This window comes from Canis lupus, chromosome 27 (assembly GCF_011100685.1).
Source record: "Canis lupus familiaris isolate Mischka breed German Shepherd chromosome 27, alternate assembly UU_Cfam_GSD_1.0, whole genome shotgun sequence".
Taxonomy (NCBI): domain Eukaryota; kingdom Metazoa; phylum Chordata; class Mammalia; order Carnivora; family Canidae; genus Canis; species Canis lupus.
Genome location: NC_049248.1, coordinates 41,793,892 through 41,814,993, shown reverse-complemented (window position 1 = coordinate 41,814,993; position 21,102 = coordinate 41,793,892). Strand labels below are relative to the sequence as shown.

At 42.2% G+C, this 21,102-nt stretch overlaps 1 protein-coding gene and 1 long non-coding RNA gene across 2 annotated transcripts in view; one reads left to right on the top strand and one right to left on the bottom strand.

Moving 5' to 3' along the window:
• Positions 1 to 1,642: 1,642 nt before the first annotated feature.
• The window catches only part of LOC119866371, a 33,901-nt gene continuing 14,441 nt past the window's right edge, over positions 1,643 to 21,102 (bottom strand). The window contains exons 2-4 of the long non-coding RNA XR_005380128.1: positions 18,053 to 18,271; positions 17,205 to 17,330; positions 1,643 to 2,849 (exon numbers count right to left, since the gene is read on the bottom strand). This is a non-coding gene — a long non-coding RNA (uncharacterized LOC119866371). The remainder of the gene's footprint in view (positions 2,850 to 17,204; positions 17,331 to 18,052; positions 18,272 to 21,102) is intronic.
• BCDIN3D (BCDIN3 domain containing RNA methyltransferase) lies at positions 13,587 to 20,582 on the top strand. The gene is made up of 2 exons (XM_038577608.1): positions 13,587 to 13,858; positions 17,678 to 20,582. The coding sequence occupies exons 1-2, from the start codon at positions 13,628 to 13,630 to the stop codon at positions 18,320 to 18,322; spliced, it is 876 nt and encodes a 291-aa protein (XP_038433536.1). The 5' UTR covers positions 13,587 to 13,627; the 3' UTR covers positions 18,323 to 20,582.

The window sequence follows — 21,102 nt, the reverse complement described above, 5'->3', positions numbered from 1 at the left end:
CAGGGTCTTGGGTTTGAGCCCTAAGCTGGGCTCCCTGCTCAACAGGGAGCCTACTTCTCCCTCTCCCTCTGCCCCTCCCCACTGGCTCATTCTCTCTCTCTCTTAAATAAATAAATAAATAAATAAATAAATAAATAAATAAATAAAATCTTTAAAAAATATTAATTGTGGGGCACCTGGGTGGCTCAGTGGGTTAAGTGTATGACTGCCTTCAGCTCAGGTCATGATCTTGGAGTCCTGGGATGGAGCCCCGCATGGGGCTCTCTGCTTGGCAGTGAGTCTGCTTCTCCCTCTCCCTCTGTGATCTCTCTCTCACTCTCTAATTACAAAAAAAAAAAAAAAAAAAAGTTAATTGTGATTATCTCCAGGTGGTGAATAAGACATCAAGTCTTTTCTTCTGGCTTATCTAGATTTGCTAATTTTTCTATACTGAAAAATTATATAATTTGTATAATGAAATATACTAAAATGAAAAATTCAAAGAATAGGGGTGCCTAGGTGGCTCAGTGGGTTAGCCAGCTGACTCTTGATTTTGGCTCAGGTCGTGATCTCAGGGTCGTGGGATCAAGCCCTTCGGTGGGCTCTGCCCTCAACAGGGAGTCTGACTGAGGTTCTCTCTTTCTCTGCCTCTGCCCCTCACCCCCATACATAAATAAATCTTTTAAAAAATTCAAATAATAAATAGAGAAAAAAGAGGGAAAGATGATTGGAAAGGAGAGGAGAAAGAAAAGGCAGATGCAAAAGGAAACTGGTAATACACCTACTTGGTGCATTGAGTATCCTTTCCTAGTCTTACTTTCTTTGTCCTCTTTGTAAAACTGTACATTGTCTTTATAAAACAAGCATTATTTGGTTAGGTGGCATTTATTTAGCTGTCAGCACTGTGCCAGATGCTGGGGATACAAAAGACAGGACACGGTCACTTTCTTTAATAAGTTCAGAGTAAATCAAAACTTGTAATCTTGTATGCTAACGGCAGTAATAGGCACATATCTAGGTCGAGGGAGGGAAATACTCTTTCTGAAGAAGAGTAGGTGGTGATGTCTCATAAAAGAGGACACACATAAGCTGTGTCTCAGGAAAGTACGAATTGTGGGGGGAGCGGGGTTTGGGGGAGGGTAGATTCCAGGCACAGGGAACAGCCTGTGCAAGGACATGGAGCTCCCACCCAGCACATTAGGTACCTTGAGTAAGTAGTTCAGCATGACTGCAATAGAGACCTTAGCATGGGGTGGGGAGTGGGTACTGGAGATGAAGCTGAAGAAACAGGTAGGAGGTCAGTTTTTAGAGGACCTTTTGGATCATTAGGCACTCAGAACAGTCCATGGGAAACTGCCTTGGCATCATCTGGGAGCTGGTCAGAAAAGCAGATCCCAGGGACGCTTGGGTAGCTTAGTGGGTTAAGCATCTGACTCTTTTGATTTCAGCTCAGGTCATGATCTCGGGATAGAGAGATGGAGGCCCAGGTCAGGCTCCATGCTGACCATGGAGCCTGCCTGAGATTCTCTTTCCCTCTGCCCCTCACCCCCTCATTCTCAAGCACACACACTCTCCTTCTCTCTTAAAGAAAGAAATGCAGACCCCAGACCTCCTGAATCAGAATCTGCATTTTAACCAGAGGTTCAAGTGACTCATTTGCATATTCATGTTTCAAAAGCCTTTATTTAAGGACTTTGGACTTCATTCTGTAGGCACCAGGGAGCCAGCGAGTTAGATCTGTCTTCCTCTGTGTGTGGGAGAGAGGGTGGTTCTTCATCTCCTCTTTTTGGCTTCTTCACCAGCTCCTCTGCCTCCACTAACCCCAAAGCACCCCAGGCTTCTGTTCCCTTCACAGACCTTGCCTGAGCCCCATTGTCCTAAATACACCTTACAAAACCCTTGACTGTAGGGAACACCTTGGATTTGAAAGATAATAACTGAAAAGGTAGGATTCTATGATTCTATGAAAGAATACTTTGCAGGGTGACCTTATGAAACTCATTATGCCGAAGCAGTGGTACATGCTGAAAACACAAGTAGGTTCGAATAACATTTAGAAAAATTTACAGATGCTAAGTCCATAGTGAATTAAAAAGGGGAGCTGAGGATGCTTGGATACAGCATTCCTGACCTTTATTTGTAATAAGCTGTGTTGGGTTCTTTTTTTCTGACTATAAAACTAATACGTGTGCATTATTGAAAGCATGCAAAATATATTAGTTTGAAGAAAATAAAAAGGGCAGTCAGAGGAAAATACAGGAAGTATTCAAAACAAACAGAGAGATGGAAGTCAAGTGTATGCAAACACATACACACACATACTCTCTCTCTCTCTCCCTCTTCCACCCACTTCCTGGGTCCTTCTGATTTGGTTATATCAGTAATTATGAACTGATCAATATCCAATGCTTACATATTAAGACTGTAACCCCTGTCAACCATTGGACTATGTGGTATATGGTGATTACTTTTCCTTTCTTGCACAACATTTTGCCTTTCTGGAAGTTAACCAGTTATTACATTGTTAGTTGTTTGTTCATGTACTTTCCTATGTCTTTATTAATAACTTTTCTTCACTACCTTAAGTGGGTAAATATCCTCTCAATATGTTCAAATACATTAGATGTTCTATCAATTTTATCTTGTTGACACCATATTCTCTTTCCAAATCTTCTGACATCTCTAACCTGCACTGGTTGCTCCAAAGCTCTGTGGTGCAGCTGTTATGCAGGAATCTCCCCTTGGCTCCATCCTGGGGAATCAATCCCCTCACCACACTCCCCTGTTGGAAACCTTCATTCTGGATTCCACGAACCTCTCCCCTCTCGGTTTTCTACTGATTCTGGTGGAAAATCTTTTCCAACAACTTCCTGAAAAAGATGGGAAATAATACTTTTGGCTTCTTGCATGTCTAGAAGTGTCTTCATTTTGTGTCCACACTTAATTAATCATTTGGCTGTGTATCAAATGAAAGATTGGAAAGAACTTTCCTTCAGAATTTTCAAGACATTGTTTCACTGCCTTCTAGCTGCTAGTGTTGCTGTTGAGAAATCCACTGCTGTTATGATTCTTGATTCCCTCCTATGAAATCTTTGATTTTCTTTCCTTTTTTTTTTTTAACCTTTGTAAAAACATGTAGGGATTTCTTCTTTTTTCCTCAGTGTTCTGAAAATTGACCATGCTGTATTCTGATGTGTAACTATCTTTATCCATTATATTTGACACCTGGTCAGCCCTTCAGCTCTAGGAAATGTTCTTGAATTATTTCTTTGATAGTTCTTTGACAGATTGATAGTTCCCTCTGTTTTCTCTTTCTGGAACTCCTAATGTTTGGATATCAGATCTTCTGGGCTGGACTCCATTTTTGTCTTCCATTTTCTATCTCTGCCTTTTTTGTTTTACTTTGTGGAAGACTGACTCAGTTTTATCTTCCAACTGTTCTATAGAGTGTTTCATACCTGCTATTATATTTTTTATTTCCAAGACTTTTTGTTCTTTAAATGTTCTTTTTCTCCAATATTTTATTATGAAAGTTCCCCAACATATAGAAAAGCTGAAAGAATTTTGTGGTAAATAGCCATATAACCATCACCTGGATTCTTTTTATAGCTTGTTTCATGGATGCAATACCTCTCTTATTTCTTGAGAAATATTAATGTTAATATTTTATGATTTTGTATTATTTCTTCTCCCTGCAGTCTTTGCTCCTCTGTTTCTAGGCTGCTTGGATTCTGTCTTTCATATTAGAGACTTTCTTCAAATGTCTGATGATCCAGGGTCATCTGTCCTACTTTAAGAGTAGCCTCCCCATGGGATGCAATGGGAAATACATTCCCATTTAAATAATTTTCCTGCCAAAAACCACATCTGAATCTGATTAAGACTCTAGAGCTAACCAACAGTTTATATAGAATACAAAGTTCAAGAAATATATTAAATGATTTCCACAGGCCACAATATGGGAAACTCTATAGGACAATATTTCTAATTTGTTCAACAAATACACTGTTAAGTTAAAACAAAGGGGGGGAAGTCACTATAGACTGAAAGACTCATCAACCAAAAGCCATGTGTAGTTCTTGCATTTGAACAAACTGTAAAAATATATATATTTATGAGACAATCAGGGAAATTTTATCACTTACTTGATATATTGGATATTAAGAAATTATTGTTAAAGTGTCATACATAGGTGATGATAGTACTGTGGCTAGAAGAGTATTTATCTTTAGAAAGATCTATGAAGGTATTTACAGATAAAATACAAAGTCTAGGATTTGCCTCAAGATAATTGGGGTGAAGGTACAGTGGGCAGAGGTATGGAAGAAAGAAAATTGGCTGTAGGTTAATAATTGTTGGGGCTGGATAGGAGGTACATGGAGATTATACCATTTTCTCTACTTTCACATATGTTTTTTTATTAAAGATTTTACTTATTCATGAGAGACAGAGAGACAGAGAGAGAGGTAGGGGGGGCAGAGACACAGGCAGAGAGAGAAGCAGGCTCCATGCAGGGAGCCGGATATGGGACTCGATCCCAGGACTCCAGGATCACACCCTGAGCTGAAGGCAGGCGCTCAACTGCTAAGCCACCCAGGCATCCCCTACTTTCACATATGTTTGAAATTTTCCATTTAAAAAAAAAATAAATGAGTACTCAGCTGCTGATTTGAAGCTTTGAGCTGGTGGTGAGGCTTGTCTTTGTGGGCTTCACGAGCTGGACCATTTCCCTAGAGAACCTCTGATATTGGTAGTATCGCCCAGGTCCCCAACAAAGTTCTCCAAACCTCTCACCCAAAAGGTATAATCCTGAGGGTGCCTGGGTGGTGCAATCAGGTAAGCACCCAACCCTTGGTTTCGGCTCAGGTCCTGATCTCAGGGTTGTGGGATCGAGCCCTGTGTGGGGCTCTGTGCTCAGTGGGGAGTCTGCTAGAGATTTTGTCTCCCTCTCCCTCTGCCCCCTCCTCCTCACACCCCCTCTTTCTCTCTCAAGCAAATAAATCTTTTTTAAAAGGGGCATAATCCTGGCTGTCAGTTATCTCGAAAGTGATAGGTCAAGAAATCTGAGGTTTTCAACCTTCAATGTATAAGCTTACTTAAGTTCACAGCAGGTTATCTTCCCACCAATGGACTTGTGATCCCCCGACCAGACCTCTATTTTACCTTTTTCACTTTTCTGCTGGGATTGGTGAGGAGCACACCCAGACACCTGCACTGGGTGGTAAAGGGAGTAAAGGGAGTGGGGTATAACTTCTTTGTATAATGATTCTCTAGCAATTCCTCTTATTTTTTAAAACTTTTTATTTTGAAATATATGTGCCGCGAGGTCCCATACACTCCTTGCCCAGTCTCCCTCAATGATTACATCTTTTATCATTATAGTGCCCTACCCAAACTGGGACATTTATATTGGAATGTGTGTTGTATAGCTCTGTGGCATTTTATCACACATGTAGATTCATGTAACTGTCACTGCAATAATCACAGAACCACTGCATCGTCACAAACACCTTCCCTGAGCTATCCCTTTATATTACATCCACCCCTACCATCCCTAACCCTGGCAGCCACTAATCTGCTTTCCATCTTCTATAATTTTGTTTCATTTTGAAAATGTTATACAATGGAATCATATAGTTTCTATTTGGGGGGGGATTTTTTTTTTACACAGTATAATGCCTTTTTTTTTTAAGATTATTTATTTATTTATTTATTCATTCATTCATTCATTCATGACAGACACAGAGCGAGAGAGAGGCAGAGACACAGGCAGAGGGAGAAGCAGGCTCCATGCAGGGAGCCTGATGTGGGACTCGATCCTAGGTTTCCAGGATCACATCTGGGCTGAAGGTGGCACCAAACAGTTGAGCAATCGGGGCTGCCCCAGCATAATGCCTTTGACATCCATTTGACCTGCTTAATATATCAGTGGTTTGTTCTTTTTTATTGCTGAGTACTAGTCCAAACTATGGCTTTGCCACAGTTCATTTAACCCTTCACCTACTGAAGGACATTTTAGTCGTTTCCTGTTGTTGGCTATTACAAATAAAGCCCTGTGAACATTCATGTAATGTATGCATGTATGTGAAGTATGTATGTTCAATTTTTTTCTTACTATTTTTATTTTTTTAAGATTTTATTTATTTATTCACGAGAGACAGAGAGAGAGAGATAGAGGCAGAGACACAGGCAGAGGGAGAAGCAGGCTTCATGCAGGGAGCCTGACGTGGGACTCAATCCCGGGTCTCCAGGATCATGTCCTGGGCTGAAGGCAGCACTAAACTGTTGAGCCACCAGGGCTGCCTTTTTTTTTTTTTTCCAAAAATTTTTTTAAATAGACTTAGTAAGATATAATTTGCATTACATAGACTTCACCCATTTAAAGTGTATGATGTAATATATTTTAGTATATTTAGAGCCCTTCCTCTCTTGAGACCCCACTGACCCACAATGGACTGTGACAACGAGGGAGAAATAAACCTTTACTATGGTAAGGCACTGAGATTTGGGGGTTATTTGTTACAGCATTTAGTCTGTCCTGACTAATTTGGCTCCATCTTTGGAGAAACTGCCTTTACCTCCTGGATCTCAATTTCTTCTTCTGAAAATGAGGGGTTCAAAATAGGGATTCTCTTGGTTGTGTGTCAGCTAGCACACTCCATTTATAAATCTTGTGTTATTATTTCCAAGTGGTTTAAAACTCTGCAAGGACTAATTATAGAATTTCTCAACTATAATAAGGAGTAAGTTCTCCATTTACAGATGGGTTGTGTTCCAAAAGTCCAGGCAGAAGTTCCTTGTTGGAACATTGTTTCTGTGAGAAAATAGATTCAATATTTTAAAATATACACAGATTCCAGCTTAAACCACAGTTCTGAGGCCCTCTGATCCCCAGATGGAGGCAGTGAGTGAGGTGGGAGAGCAGGGACTGAGCAGAGGTTCTAGGGCATGATTTGAAAGGGAAAGAAGGGAGGGTAGGATGGTCTAGACCACCGGCCAGGATGTCAGCTGCACAAGGTTCCTTAGGAAGCCATAGAAACCATTATACATGTTAATCGTTCCTGACTTGGATACTTCTAATTCTATATATACACAACTCTTCATTTTAACTGTTCTTAGGAGTATGTTCTGTGCAGGAAAGAGATTAATTTTCCATAGAGCTAATGAAGCTTAAGCTTCAGGGTCCTCATTCACACATAGAACACTTCTAAGGCCCTAGAAAGATGTCTGCAAGGTCATTTGTTTTTGTAAAATTTGAAAAAATAAGATATTTTAACTGCAGGAGGTCAAAACTTCTATTTCTGCTTTGACTTTCCTTTCTTCACATTTGCCCTTGTGTTAGATGGCACTGGAATGGCTACAGGCATTTTTTTGGAATCCAGCTAAGGAGAAGTTTAGTTGGAGATACACTCCATTTAGGATCTATTCACATGGTTTAAAATTACTTCCATGCATAGTTGAACTTTTACCCACTGAAGGAATAACTCTAGAAGTCTCTTATCCACTCATGTGCTGACTCACCTCATGTTATGACCTATAGGTGTATGGTCAGAGTTCAAATCAAGATCTAAATGTGTCCTACATTTAGAACCTGGTACCAGAACTGTGCAGGAGTGGAAGAAAACAAAGCTTAGAAGATGTATGAAGCCAGAAAACAGTCTGAGGAAAACTGTTCCAATTGTCAGCTGTGCAAAAATATAAGCAGAAGATTCTGTCCATATTGACATCTGGTCAAAATAAGTTTTGTTCTGTTGGCAATATACTCAATAACACAGTATATCATTATAAATGTATCATACATTATTTTCTTCTTTGATGGGAACTGTCAAAATACAGTTTCTCAGAATTCTCATCTTTATATTTTTTGATGACACAAATCACCAGTACCAAGGCAAATAATAAACAACTCATAATACACCAATTATAATGAGGTTTTCAAAGGCAAATTGGCTAGTAAATGTAGTCAATTTGAAGAGTATATCTAAGATTAGTCCTTGCATAGGAAAATTTTTAAAAGCTGACAAATACCACAAACATCATGAAAAACTCCCATAATAGTTTGATGAATTAAATGCTAGACACACTTGAATATTACTTTTTTCTTACATTTTTGGCTACATACTCTTCAATTGCTTCTTCATTTGACAATGATTTAATAGTACCATTTTCTAAGAGAGGACAAAAAAGATAATTCAGTCTTTTCTTAGCATAGCAGATTAAATTTGTCCTTTATTTTAAGTTTCAAAAGATTTATTTATTTGAGGGGGGCAGGGGCAGAGGGAGAAAGACAGAGAAACCCAAGCAGACTGCACGGAGTGCGGAGCCCAACATGGGGCTCAATCTCATGACCCTGAGATCATGACCCAAGCTGAAACCGAGTTGGATGCTTAACTGGCTGTGCCACCCAGGTGCCCCCAAATTTGCCTTTTATTATTTGATCATTTAGAAAAGTCTCTTTCACGTTCACAATTTGTTATTGACAATGTCATGTAAATTTAAATTTGTTATCAAATTGGGGAAAGATATTGATCAAGTTTCTTTTGTCTGAGCTAAAATTCCAGAGCTTTAAAAAATGTGTAATTTGTGATTTTTTTAAAAAGATTTTATTTATTTATTCATGAGAGAGAGAGAGAGGCAGAGACACAGACAGAGGGAGAAGCAGGCTCCATGCAGGGAGCCCGACGTGGGAATCGATCCCAGGACTCCAGGATCATGTCCCGGGCCGAAGGCAGGCACTAAACCGCTGAGCCACCCAGGGATCCCCCTGTAATTTGTGATTTATTTTCTCATTGCAAATAGATACTCACTTTACATGTCTTTATATTTGTAATCTTTAAAAAAAATTTTAATTTAAATTCTAGTTAGTTAACATACTAGAACTCTGAAGTAGAATTCAGTGACTCATCACTTAATATCCAGTACTCATCACAAGTGCCCTCCTTAATCTCCATCACCCATCTAGCCCATCCCCTACCTGCCAAGAACACCAACTGCCACAATTTTATAAGCATCATGCTCCCCAAAACTTTGCCAGCTGTAGTGTAGAGCATGCTCTTAGGTGCTGCTATAGCTATTTGAGGTGTTGGAGCTGGTGACTTAGGCCCCAAGCCCAGGAGCTGAGTATTGTCAGGTCATCTGGGCCAATCAAAAATGAAAAAAATGAAAAATGGACACAGGTTCAAAAAGTCACCAGAATCAAACTAAAATGCCTCTTTATGTGCTCGGCTCTGAGATATGTTAGGTCCCTAGTAACGTTACCAGACCCACCCCTATCTTTGCTTCTCAAAGATCCCAGGATTAATGAGGAGCCTGCCATTCACCATCTAGGCTGGTGACTTTTTTTTCTGGCGAGTACTGTTTCAAAACTCAAAAACACGCTCATGTCCTTAATGAAATTAAACACTTTACTGGCAATAATAGATACTTGTTCTAAAAAGCAAACAAAAAGGTGTTTACAAAAGCAAGGTGATTGCAGCTCCTTGAATATTAAGGATTGTCAAGGGTTTGTGCTGGCACCACCTAGTGACAAAAAGAGGTAAATTCGGCTCACCAAAATCTCAAAAACACTGGGGAGAGAAATGTTACCAGTGCTGTTGTCCCACCCCTACTCTTCTGGAAGTTGTTCAGGGTTACTGTGGTTTACTCAGTTTCACTGTGACTTTTGCTCATTAACTTATGTCCCCAAATAGACCAGGCAGAGATAGAAGTATGAAGTACAACCTGGGAGGGCAACAGACAGGGACCATTTTAGCCTGATAGCACTCTGCAGGGGTCACATTTTAGCCCCTTAGAAGTTCAGCAAACGACTGGCCTCATGTAGCAAGAGGCCCTTTAAGATGGCCGGCCAGGGGCCCAGGTGGCTCAGCAGTTTAGTGCCACCTTCGGCCCAGGGCATGATCCTGGAGACCCAGGATCGAGTCCCACGTCGGGCTCCCTGCATGGAGCCTGCTTCTCCCTCTGCCTGTGTCTCAGCCTCTCTCTCTGTTTCTCTCATGAATAAATAAAATCTTAAAAAAAAAAAAAAAAAAAAAAAAGATGGCTGGCCAGGTGGGGAGAGGTCAACACAACTCTGTTGACTTCTGGCTGAACCTGTTGGATTATTCTGAACCATCCTGGCTTCTAACTGGAAACTGCTACCTGGGCTAACCCCTCGATTTCTCTCCTTACCAGCTGTTTTTTTCCTTCCCCTGGCTCAGCCCAGATTTTGGCCACCTGCATTCCACTTTGTCTGTTTCAGCTCCTTTCTTCTTTCCATTCTAATTTTCCCAAAACAAACCTGGCTTTAGTCATCTATTTGCAGCTTCTATTGAGTTTTTGTTTTCTTAAATTTTACTTCATCTGGTAAGTACACTTAATAGGAGATCTACCCTCGAGGCACCTGGGTGGCTCAGTAGTTGAGAGTCTGCTTTTGGCTCAGAGCGAGATCTCAGGGTCCTGGGATTAAGTCCCACGTTGGGCTCTTAACAGGGAGCCTGCTTTTCCCTCTGCCTGTCTGCCTCTGTCTGTGTCTCTCATGAACAAATACATAAAACCTTTAAAATATATATATGAGATCTACCCTCTTAACAGATTTTTAAGTGTACAGCACAATATTGTTATCTATAGGCATAATATTATACAACAGATCTCTAGACCTTATTCATCTTGCATAACTGAAACTTTACAGCCATTGATTATCAACTCCTATCCCTTTCCCCCTGGCCCCTAGCAACTACCATTATATTCTTTGTTTCTAGTAGTTTGACTATTTTAGATACCTTACATCAGTAGAATCATGCAGTGTTTGGCCTTCCATGACTGCCTTATTTCACTTAGCAAAATGTCCTCAAGGTTTGTCCATGTTGTCACATATGACAGGATTCCTTCCTTCTTAAGATGAATAATACTCCATTGTATATAATACCACATTTCTTTTATCGATTCATCTGTCCAGTGGACATTTGTTTCCACATCTTGTGAATAGTGTCACAATGAATACGAGAGTGCTACTTCTCTCTCTTCAAGAATTTGATTTAAATTCTTTTGAATAGGGATCCCTGGGTGATGCAGCGGTTTGGTGCCTGCCTTTGGCCCAGGGCGCGATCCTGGAGACCCGGGATCGAGTCCCACGTCGGGCTCCCGATGCATGGAGCCTGCTTCTCTCTCTGCCTGTGTCTCTGCCTCTCTCTCTCTCTCTCTTTGTGTGTGACTATCATAAATAAATTTTAAAAATTAAAAAAAATTCTTTTGAATAAATACCCAGATATGGGATTGCTGGGTCATATGGTAGTTCTATTTAATTTTTTGAAGAATCTCTGTAGAGGTTGCACCATTTAATATACCCACCAACAGTGTACAAGGGTTCCACTTTCTCCATATCCTTGCCAACACTTGTCTTTGTTTTTGCTCTTCTATAATAGCTATCCTAACATGAGGTGATATTTTGTAGGGTTTTTAAAAAAGATTTCATTTATTTATTCGTGAAAGAGAGAGGCAGAGACACAGGCAGAGGGAGAAGCAGGCTCCGTGCAGGGAGCCCGACGTGGGACTTGATCCCAGGTCTCCAGGATCATGCCCCGAGCCAAAGGCAGGCACTAAACTACTGAGCCACCCAGGTTGCCTGCATTTTGTAGTTTTGGTTGGCACTTCCTTGATGATTCGTAACATTGAGCATCTTTTTATATACCTGTTGGCCATCTGCATGCTTTCCTTTGGAGACAGGTCTTCTTAAATCCTTTGCCCATTTTTCAGTTATTAGTTCTCTTGCTATTGAGTTATAGGAGTTCCTTTAACACTTTAGAAATTGATTCATTATCAGATCTATAGTCTGCAAATATTTTCTCCCATTTTGTAAGTTGCCGTTTCACTCTATCAATAGATTTCATTGCTATGCGTAAGTAAGTTTCTTAGTTTGATGTAGTCTCACTTGTCTACTTCTGCTTCTGTTGTCTGTGCTTTTGGTGTCATATCCATGAAATCATTGCCAAGATCAGTTTTCCTCTATCTTTTTTTCTAGCTATCATAGTTTCAGGTCTTACATTTAAGTTCTTTTTTTTTTTTTTTTACATTTAAGTTCTTAATCCATTTCGAGCTGATGTTTGTGTAAGATCACGATCCACTTTCATTATTTTGCATATGAATATCCAATTTTCCTAGCACCATTTATTGATACTGAGTTTTCTTTTTTAAAAAGATTTTATTTATTTATTTGAGAGACAAAGTGAGAGAGCAGAACAGAGAGGGAGGGGCAGAGGAGAGGGGGAAGCGGACTGCCACCTGAGCAGGGAGCCAGACGGAAGGCTCCATCCCAGGACCCCAGGTTCATGACCCGAGCCAAAGGCAGAGGCTAAAACCATGAGCTACCCAGGGGCCACATAGTTTTCATTCAACGAATATTTATTTTATTTTTTAAAGATTTTATTTATTTATTCATGAGACACAGAGAGAGAGAGAGAGGCAGAGACACAGGCAGAGGGAGAAGCAGGCTCCATGCAGGGAGCCCAATGTGGGACTCGATCCCAGGTCTCCAGGATCACACCCTGGGCCCAAGGCGGGCACTAAACCGCTGAGCCACCCAGGGATTCCTCAACGAATATTTATCGAGCATCTTTGGGCCAGGCACTACGGTAGGTATAAGAGATAGAGGCTAAGAATAACATAATGGTGACAAGCACACCCATTGGGGCCAAACTGCCTGGGTTCAAATCCTGGTACCATCATTTCTAACTGCTTGACCTTGAGCCGGTTACAAATTCCTTACACCACAACGTCCTCATATATAAGAAAGGGATAACTACGGTCTTTTCATCGCAGGACTGATGTGAGGATTGAAAGAATGAATATGTGTAGAGGTCCTGGACAGGCATCTGGCACCCGATAATCACTGGTAAGTGCTGGCTCTTAAGGCATGGTCCTTGCCTCTCAAGGAGCTCACAAATTACAGCTGCCCTTATCCACCTGACCCGCCTGGCCGTCAGGGCCATCTTGGTCTTCCGACCCTTCAAGGGATCCCTAGCTCCTGGCTACCCTTTCCTGGAACCATAGGATGAATCGGGAGCAAGTGCCTACACCACCGATTCCTTGTGTGACTCTAGGTAAGTAGTTTCTCCCCCTCTGGATCTCACTTAATGCACCTGTAAAGGAAGGAAGCTGGCCCAAAATGGATTTCCAACATCCCAACAACCTCCTTGTTCTGGGCAGCTCCAGTTGAAACTATGTCAGCCTTGGGCAAGTCACTTCAGCTCTCTGCGTTGGTTCCCCCCCCCCCCCCCCCATGTAAAACGGGATAATATTACCAACCACGGGGCAGCTCGAGGGGCTCGGCGGATTAGCACCGCCTTCAGCCCAGGGCGTGACCCTGGGGACCTCGGATCGAGTCCGGCGTCCGGCTCCCTGCGTGGAGGCCTGCTTCTCCCTCTGCCTGTGTCTCTGCCTCTCTCTGTGTGTCTCTCATGAATGAATAAATAAATAAATAATCTTAAAAATGTATGTTACTAACCACCTCCGAGGTCGTAGTGCTGTCGTAGCGAGGCTGTCAGCGATCTGCGGGGCACCTCAGCCTTCGGGCCCATCCGCCTCCGCCACTCGACGCATGCGCGCTGGCGCCCCGGCCGCGGGCGAGCCGGTCCCGACTTCCGGTTCCGCCGGAACCCAGAGGCCCGACTCCCTAATGGCGGCGTCCGGGAGACAGGCCGCCGGGGGCGTTGAGGAGGCCGCAGAGGAACCGCGAATTCTGGAACCGGGGGCAGCCCCATTTGGAAATTTCCCACATTATTCCCGCTTCCATCCTCCAGAACAGCGGCTCCGCCTCCTGCCCCCGGAGCTGCTTCGCCGGCTCTTTCCGCCGAGTAGTTCCGAAACGAGGCCGATCCTGGGGCTCGACGTGGGGTGTAACTCTGGGGTGAGTGACAGGGGCGGGGTCGGAGGTCGGGGAGCCCGACTTCTGGCTTCCTCCGCGTTCGCTGGGGCTTGGGTTTGGGCGTGACATCACCCCACCCCCCACCCCCAGGACTTTCCCAAAAATGATTCTAAAGAGGTCGCTTGGGCCGACCCCCTTGCTGCCGGACCTTCCACCATCGGGGACCATCGGGGACCCACCGCCATCCCGCTCAGGAATCCTGGGGAGGAATGATTTTTAACTCGGTTCCAATCCCGTCCCGTGCGTTCGCTGCCTGACGGCCAGACCTCTTGTGGGAAGGGCCGCCGTATTTGGGCTTCCGGCGCTAGCCTCCTGTCCAGCGCAGCTGGGGGACCCCCAGGCTGCAGAGAGGGGGCTTCTGGACACCCACCTTTGGGAACGTAGGGCTGGGATCGCTCTACTGTGCGAGGTGAGCCGGGGTGACGGAATCATGTCTGGAATTAAGAGTCACGTGCCTGCCATGCAGTGTAGGATGGAGCCAAGTGGATGTTTATTTAAAAAGCAATGAGTTGACTGAGTACCGAGGAGAGGATCGAGAGGGAAAATACAGCTTCCTGGTAGAGGAAGGCATTGCCACGTCTTCTTACCGCAAAGTATTCTTAGGCATAGAGAGATTATAGTGAAATCACATCCAGAATATCACAATGTCTCTCCGACACCTATCTGTTAACTACTAGCATGTCCTAGAGACGCAGACATTCTGACCCTATGCTTCCAAATCCTATGCATATAATAAAAAGCAAGTCTCCACTCCTGACCCTAAATTCTCCTTTCCCCCTAACACAGTGGCAACCGCTGTTTATCATTCTTTGGATATGCATCCTGTGTGTACACAATCATTTCTATGTGGATAAATATCCTACCTTATATAAAGAGCACACTATTTTCCACCTTGCTTTTCACTTAATTTGGAGAGCAGTCGTGTCACTACATTCTTTTTTTAGCAGCTTCAAAATTGTATGGATGTACCATAATTTGTAGGGTGCTTTCTTTCTTTTTTTCTTTTTTTAAAATTTTATTTATTTATTCATGAGAGAGAGAGAGAGAGGCAGAGGGAGAAGCAGGCTCCATGCAGAGAGCCCGATGTGGGACTTGATCCCGGGACTCCAGGATCCGAAGGCAGGCACTAAACCGCTGAGCCACCCAGGGATCCCCTGTAGGGTGCTTTCTTTACATTTCTGAAACTCTCAGGTCCCTCTCCAGACCTACTGATTCAGGATCTTGGGTGATTGAGCCCTTGAGTCTGCATTTTCTTTTTCAGTCTTCTAGGGTATTCTGAGATTGGGGAATTGAGGATGGAGAGGGTGGAGAGATGTGGAGGAGGGACTGATGTAACAAAATGACTACTGAAACTGGCATACCCAAGATCAGATAGGAAGAGGGAGTCAGCAAAGAAAGAAATAGAGAAATGGGTAGACTAAGGAGCATAGTATAGGACCTTCCTACTCAAAATGTGGTCCTTGATCTACAGCATCAGCATGACGTGGAAGCATATTAGAAATACAGAATCTCAGAGGGCTCCTAGATGACTCTTAAGAGTCCGACTCATGATCTCAGCTCAGGTCTTGATCTCAGAGTTGTGAGTTCAGGCTCTGCTTTGGGCTGCACACTGGGCATGGAGCCTATGTGTAAAAAAAAGAAAACTAGAGGGATGCCTGGGTGGCTCAGTGGTTGAGCATTGCCTTCCGCTCAGGGTGTGATCCCAATCCAGGAATCAAGTCCCGCATCAGGCTCTCTGCAAGGAACCTGCTTCTCTATGTCTCTCCTTCTCTATCTCTCATGAATAAATAAATAAAATCTTAATTAAAAAAAAAAAAGAAATACAGAATGTCAGTCTCCCCTACCCCACAATCTACTAAATCAGCATTTTTATTTTTAATAAGATCCATAGGTGATATGCATATTATTGTTAATATAGATATTAAAGTGTGAGAAGCCTGGTATAGAGGGAAGAACCTAATGTAGCCTAAATCTTTCTATGTACTGGGACACCTGGGTGGATCCTCGGTTTAGCACCTGCCTTTGGCCCAGGGCATGATCCTGGAGTCCCGGGATCGAGTCCCACATCGGGTTCCCTGCAGAGAGCCTGCTTCTCCCTCTGCCTGTGTCTCTGCCTCTTTCTCTCTCTGTGTCTCTCATGAATAAATAAATAAAATCTTTAAAAAAAATCTTTCTATGTACTAACCATGTGACATTGGACAAGTCAGCCTCTGAACCATAATTTTTTAAAATATGGAATTTTTTGTGAACTATGTCACACATAAAAGTGCATAAAACATGTATTTATACTTTACGAATTATTAAAAAGTAGACACCTTTATCGTCCAGATCAAGTATAAAACATTGTCAGTACTCCAGAAGTCCCTTCTCTCATTTCCTCTGTTCATAAACTGCCCCCCTCCACCCAGATGTAACAACTAGCCTCATTTTATTATTATTTACTTGCTTTTCTTTATAGCTCACTATTTTTGTATCCCTAAATATTATAATTTAATCTTATTGGAATTTTTGAACTTCATATAAATGGAAGCTTGCCATGTATTTTGTTTTGTGTCTTCTCTTTTACTCAGCATTGTGTATTTTTTAAATACAATCTTTAAAAAAAAAAAGGAAAGAGAGCATGAGCAAGAGGTAGGGGCAGAGGGAAAGGGAGGAACATATTCCCTGCTGAGCAAGGAGCCTGATGCTGGACTTGATCCCAGGATCACGATCTGGGCTGAAGGCAGACACCTAACCGACTGAGCCACCCAGGCACCCCACCATTTTATATTTGTGAGAGTCATCCATGTTGATGCACTGAACTGAATTCCTTCATTTCATTTTAAACTGCTATTTAGTATTCCATCTTAATGACTATACCACATTTATCCATGCTATTATTATTGGACATTAGGTGGTTTCCAGCCACACTTTCCTCACCTGCACAAAGGGCATAAGTATTTTCCTTACAAGACTGTTGCACACACAAAAAAAAAGACTGTTGCACAGAGCAAAATGAGGTGATACATAAAAATTCCTTGAAAAAATGGCTTAGAACAACACATTTGGAGTGGTTATAATGGTTATAGAAGTCAAAGTGAGAAAAAAAAAAAAAAGAAGTCAAAGTGAGAGAAAGGAGATGGTAACTTGTTTAAGAGTCAAAAAAGTGCTGAAATGGTGAAAATCACAGGCCATTAGACTTGGCTAGAAAGATTAGCAGTGACTTTTGGGAGTAATGGATGCAGAAGCAGAATAAATTTCAGAAGGAGGTAGTGAAGCATAAGCCAGGTAGTAAAATTAAGGCGATAGAGTGAAGACTAAATGAGGAATTTTTGGAATTGAGACTTACCTAGGTACATACAAGTCTGAAAAGCAGATTTTTATAAGATGGTGCTTGCTCTGTTCCTCACCTTCCTGATAAGGAACACTGGTTATGCCCTTGGAACTCTTTCTTCCTCCCTGGGGTCTAAGACACCTAAAAAAAGAAAAGAGAAAAAAGTGAGTTTACCAGCATATTACTTAAGCTGGGAAAGACTGCTCTTGGCTCCGTTGCTGCATCCATTTGGCTGTAACTTTCAGCCATACAATCCAATGTACCATCAATGTCAGGAAAGTAGAGAGAGGACACATTATAGCCTAAGACCCCTGGAGGGCGCTGAGAACCTGCTCTGTAGAAAACTTTTTGGGCAAACTTAGTCTAGGAGCTTCACATTCTATAAGCCAAGAGTAAGTGACAGTCCAGTGGGATGATAAGAGATACAGATTTTTCTTCTATTCATTGGTTGAGAGCTGAAATGACAAAGCTCTTTTGGATTTCTCTAGGATCTGAGTGTGGCTCTATACAAACACTTCCTTTCCCTACGTGATGGGGAGACCTGCTCAGATGCCTCAAGAGAACTCCATCTACTCTGCTGCGACATAGATCCAGTCCTGGTGGAGCGAGCTGAAAAAGAATGCCCTTTTCCTGATGCCCTGACCTTTATCACCCTGGACTTTATGAATCAAAGGACCCGGAAAGTTCTCTTGAACTCTTTCCTAAGCCAGTTTGGACGTTCAGTTTTTGATATTGGCTTCTGTATGTCAGTAACCATGTGGATTCATCTGAACCACGGGGACCATGGCCTATGGGAGTTCCTGGCCCACCTTTCCTCCCTTTGCCGCTACCTCCTTGTGGAGCCACAGCCCTGGAAGTGTTACCGGGCAGCTGCAAGGCGTCTCCGGAAGCTGGGTCTTCATGATTTTGACCACTTCCGTTCCCTTGCCATCCGAGGTGATATGGCCAATCAGATTGTGCAGATCTTGACCCAGGACCATGGCATGGAATTAGTATGCTGCTTTGGCAACACCAGCTGGGACCGAAGCCTTCTGCTCTTCAGGGCAAAACAAACTACAGAGACTCATCCGATTCCTGAATTACTGACAGAGGAAGGGAAAGAAAGGAACAGATTAAGATTCTGGAGACAGTGAAATGGGAGGATGGGAAGACCAAGAAAGAGATATTGAAAGGGTGTTACACTAAGAATTAAGTTCACTCTCTTTAATTCATGATTATAAGGCACCCTCAAAACCTGGCAGAAACTTTTGGCAAAATGTCCAAGACATGCAGTTGAAAGAATCAATAGCATCTATACCCTACTGTTTGAGTTGATCCTAGAAGAAAATATATATGGGCGGTGGGCTGGGCTATCCAGATTGAGATAGCCTAGAGAAAGTGATCCTGGTTCTAGGATATGGAAGGGGCTGCTTTTAGTGATTAGACTCAGACCAGGCTAGCCTTAGAATGTATCAGTGCCATGGGCAACCTGAATCTAATCTGGCTTCTTCAGGCTTTTTCTGGATTTACTCATCCTGCCTTCAGGCAAAACCTCAAAATACAATCTGGAATGAAGAGTCAGTGGCCTGGCTAAAGGAGAGGGTTAGTAAGAAAAATATCTTATCTTTCCAGAGCAGGTCAAGTCTCCAACATGCCCAGGCTCAGCACAGCAGGTAACAGATACTAGCCAAATTGCACTGACTAGCATTTATAAAATGTTTAAAGATTTAAATTATGAACCCAATATCCAAATGGTACAAATGAAATAAATGAAGTGGGATTGTATAATTATATATAATAAAAGTGACTTGAGTATGATTGAGAATGCTCTGTGATTCTGGCATAGGTAGGAAACTTAACCACTTTAACCACTCTATCCGAGGAGGTTTCAGCTCAAGAAAAAGAACCTCACCCAAGCTCAGAACAGAAATCATGTCAAAGAGTAAGTTAATTCAGGACTTTTGTCCTCTGCCAAACCATACCAGTATGGGAGTGGGAATAATATGCAGGGAAGCAGGCATAAAATGCAGTCTACAGTGAGGGCTATAGCACAAGTGCTATGGGATAGGTGTCACTAATGTCTGTCAGGTTTTGACACCTGTGAGTTGAGTCCAAGGGAGATGGAGAAAGATTTGTTTGGTGGAGAGAAGATGAAAAAAACAAAATATACCTAGCTAAGAGGGGAGACTGGATTGATGAGCTTCAAAATCTTTAAGAACCTATTTTTCTGAAGTTTTAGAAGGAAGAGTAGGGAATAAGAGAGTGAACCACCAATTAGACATTGGACCTCTTGATGGAGAAGTTAGTAAAAGTTCCTGCTAGGGAATTTGAACTTTATGCATGAGAGAGCAAAAACTAGTACATAGTACAGTCTCTAAACGATAGAAAAACAGAACCCAAACCTTCATTTAGGAAAACCAATTTTTCTATTTTGTGCAGGATAATTATGTGGTTGGTGACATTTCCAATCTCAGACTCCAGTACTACTTTTCAGTCTTTTTATATTCCTGCTCCTGATCACTTTCATCCTGGTGACTCTTCTAGACTTTTACCCTTTTGCAGGTTCTTGACTCTATACCTCTACTCCATTAATCTAAGCAGATGACCTAACCAGCACCAGCACCATTCTTGTTTGCTGTGTCAGGAGGTGTTTTCTTGCCCTAAGTCTTAGACTCCTTCATTTTCCCTCCTTGTCACTTCTGAACTTACCCAGTGAGCTTTTACACAAATAACTTCTGCCTGAATTCCTGATCCCAACCTCTACTACCTCTCCCAAATTGCTTTATTGAGTCTCTCCTTGGTGTCTCCTTGGCCTCGTTAACTTCTTCTTGTTCACCTGCCAACATGCTTAATTCTCTCTCGTCTTCCAATTTTAGTATATGTGCTGCCGAAGCGAGCACTCTCTCTCGTCTTCCAAAACCTCCACAACTTTCCCTGTGTCCACTAGCCCTTCAAGTTTATTTAATCTCTCCCTCCATCTCTTTACCACCAAACATGAGCAAAGCCCTTGAAAAACTAGACCCCACAGCCTTTGCTTTCTCATTTCCCATTCATCAGTGATCCCCGAATGCCAAATCCTGAGGCCTCTTGTTCAGTCTTCCTCCTAGGTCATGGCCACTATTCAGCACTATTGACTCCTCCTTTAAACTACTCTCCCTAGGTTTCTTCACCATACCCTTCTCCCTTTATTCTCTTCCCATCTCTTAGTTTTTCTCCATTCTTGAAGCAGTTAGTTCAAATTGTAATTGAACTTAAGTTAACCTGGAGTCCTGGATTCATCTCCAGAAACAGTGATTTGGGTTAGGAGTGGGGCCTGGGAATCAGTTTAGTTTGGTTTAATCAGATTTGGGCGTTTTTTGCAATTTTTTATTGTGGTAAGATGTATATAACATAAAATTTACCATTTAAACTGTTTTTAAGTGTACAATTCCATGGCATTGAATACACTGACAATGAAGAATCGTTTTTTGATAAAAAACAAAAAAAAAAACAAAAACAACAACAACAACAACAAAAAACACAGGTAACTGATGCAAACCAAAATAGACCACACTTTGGATTGCTTAGGATTCCTTGGGGTCATACAGTCCTCTTCTACCTATTTCCCCTCGAGTGAGTTCCTCTACTCCCATGCCTTTAACAACCACCTATATCCTAATAACCCCCAAATATATTGGTAGCCCCACCTCCACAGTCATAGATTAATATTGTTCCTCTTTTGTAGTCATATCATCCTAGAAGTTCTTAGTCACCTCAGAGTCAACATATCCCAAAAGCAAACTCATTACACTCATTTCACACCTAATCCAATATGTTGTTGCCATCCACCCATTGCTCAAGCTACAAACTTCAGTTGAGTCTCCTCACTTATATTCACCACATTGAAAAAGTCCAGTAAATTCTACAAATAACTGTAAGTCCCATTTATTCCAAC

What these genes read in the sequence shown, in the direction of transcription:
- BCDIN3D (XM_038577608.1), top strand. Translation starts at nt 13,628, where the DNA reads ATGGCGGCGTCCGGGAGACAGGCCGCCGGGGGCGTTGAGGAGGCCGCA. An exon ending in ACGTGGGGTGTAACTCTGGG is followed by an intron (nt 13,859 to 17,677) that starts GTGAGTGACAGG and finishes GGATTTCTCTAG; the next exon opens with GATCTGAGTGTGGCTCTATA.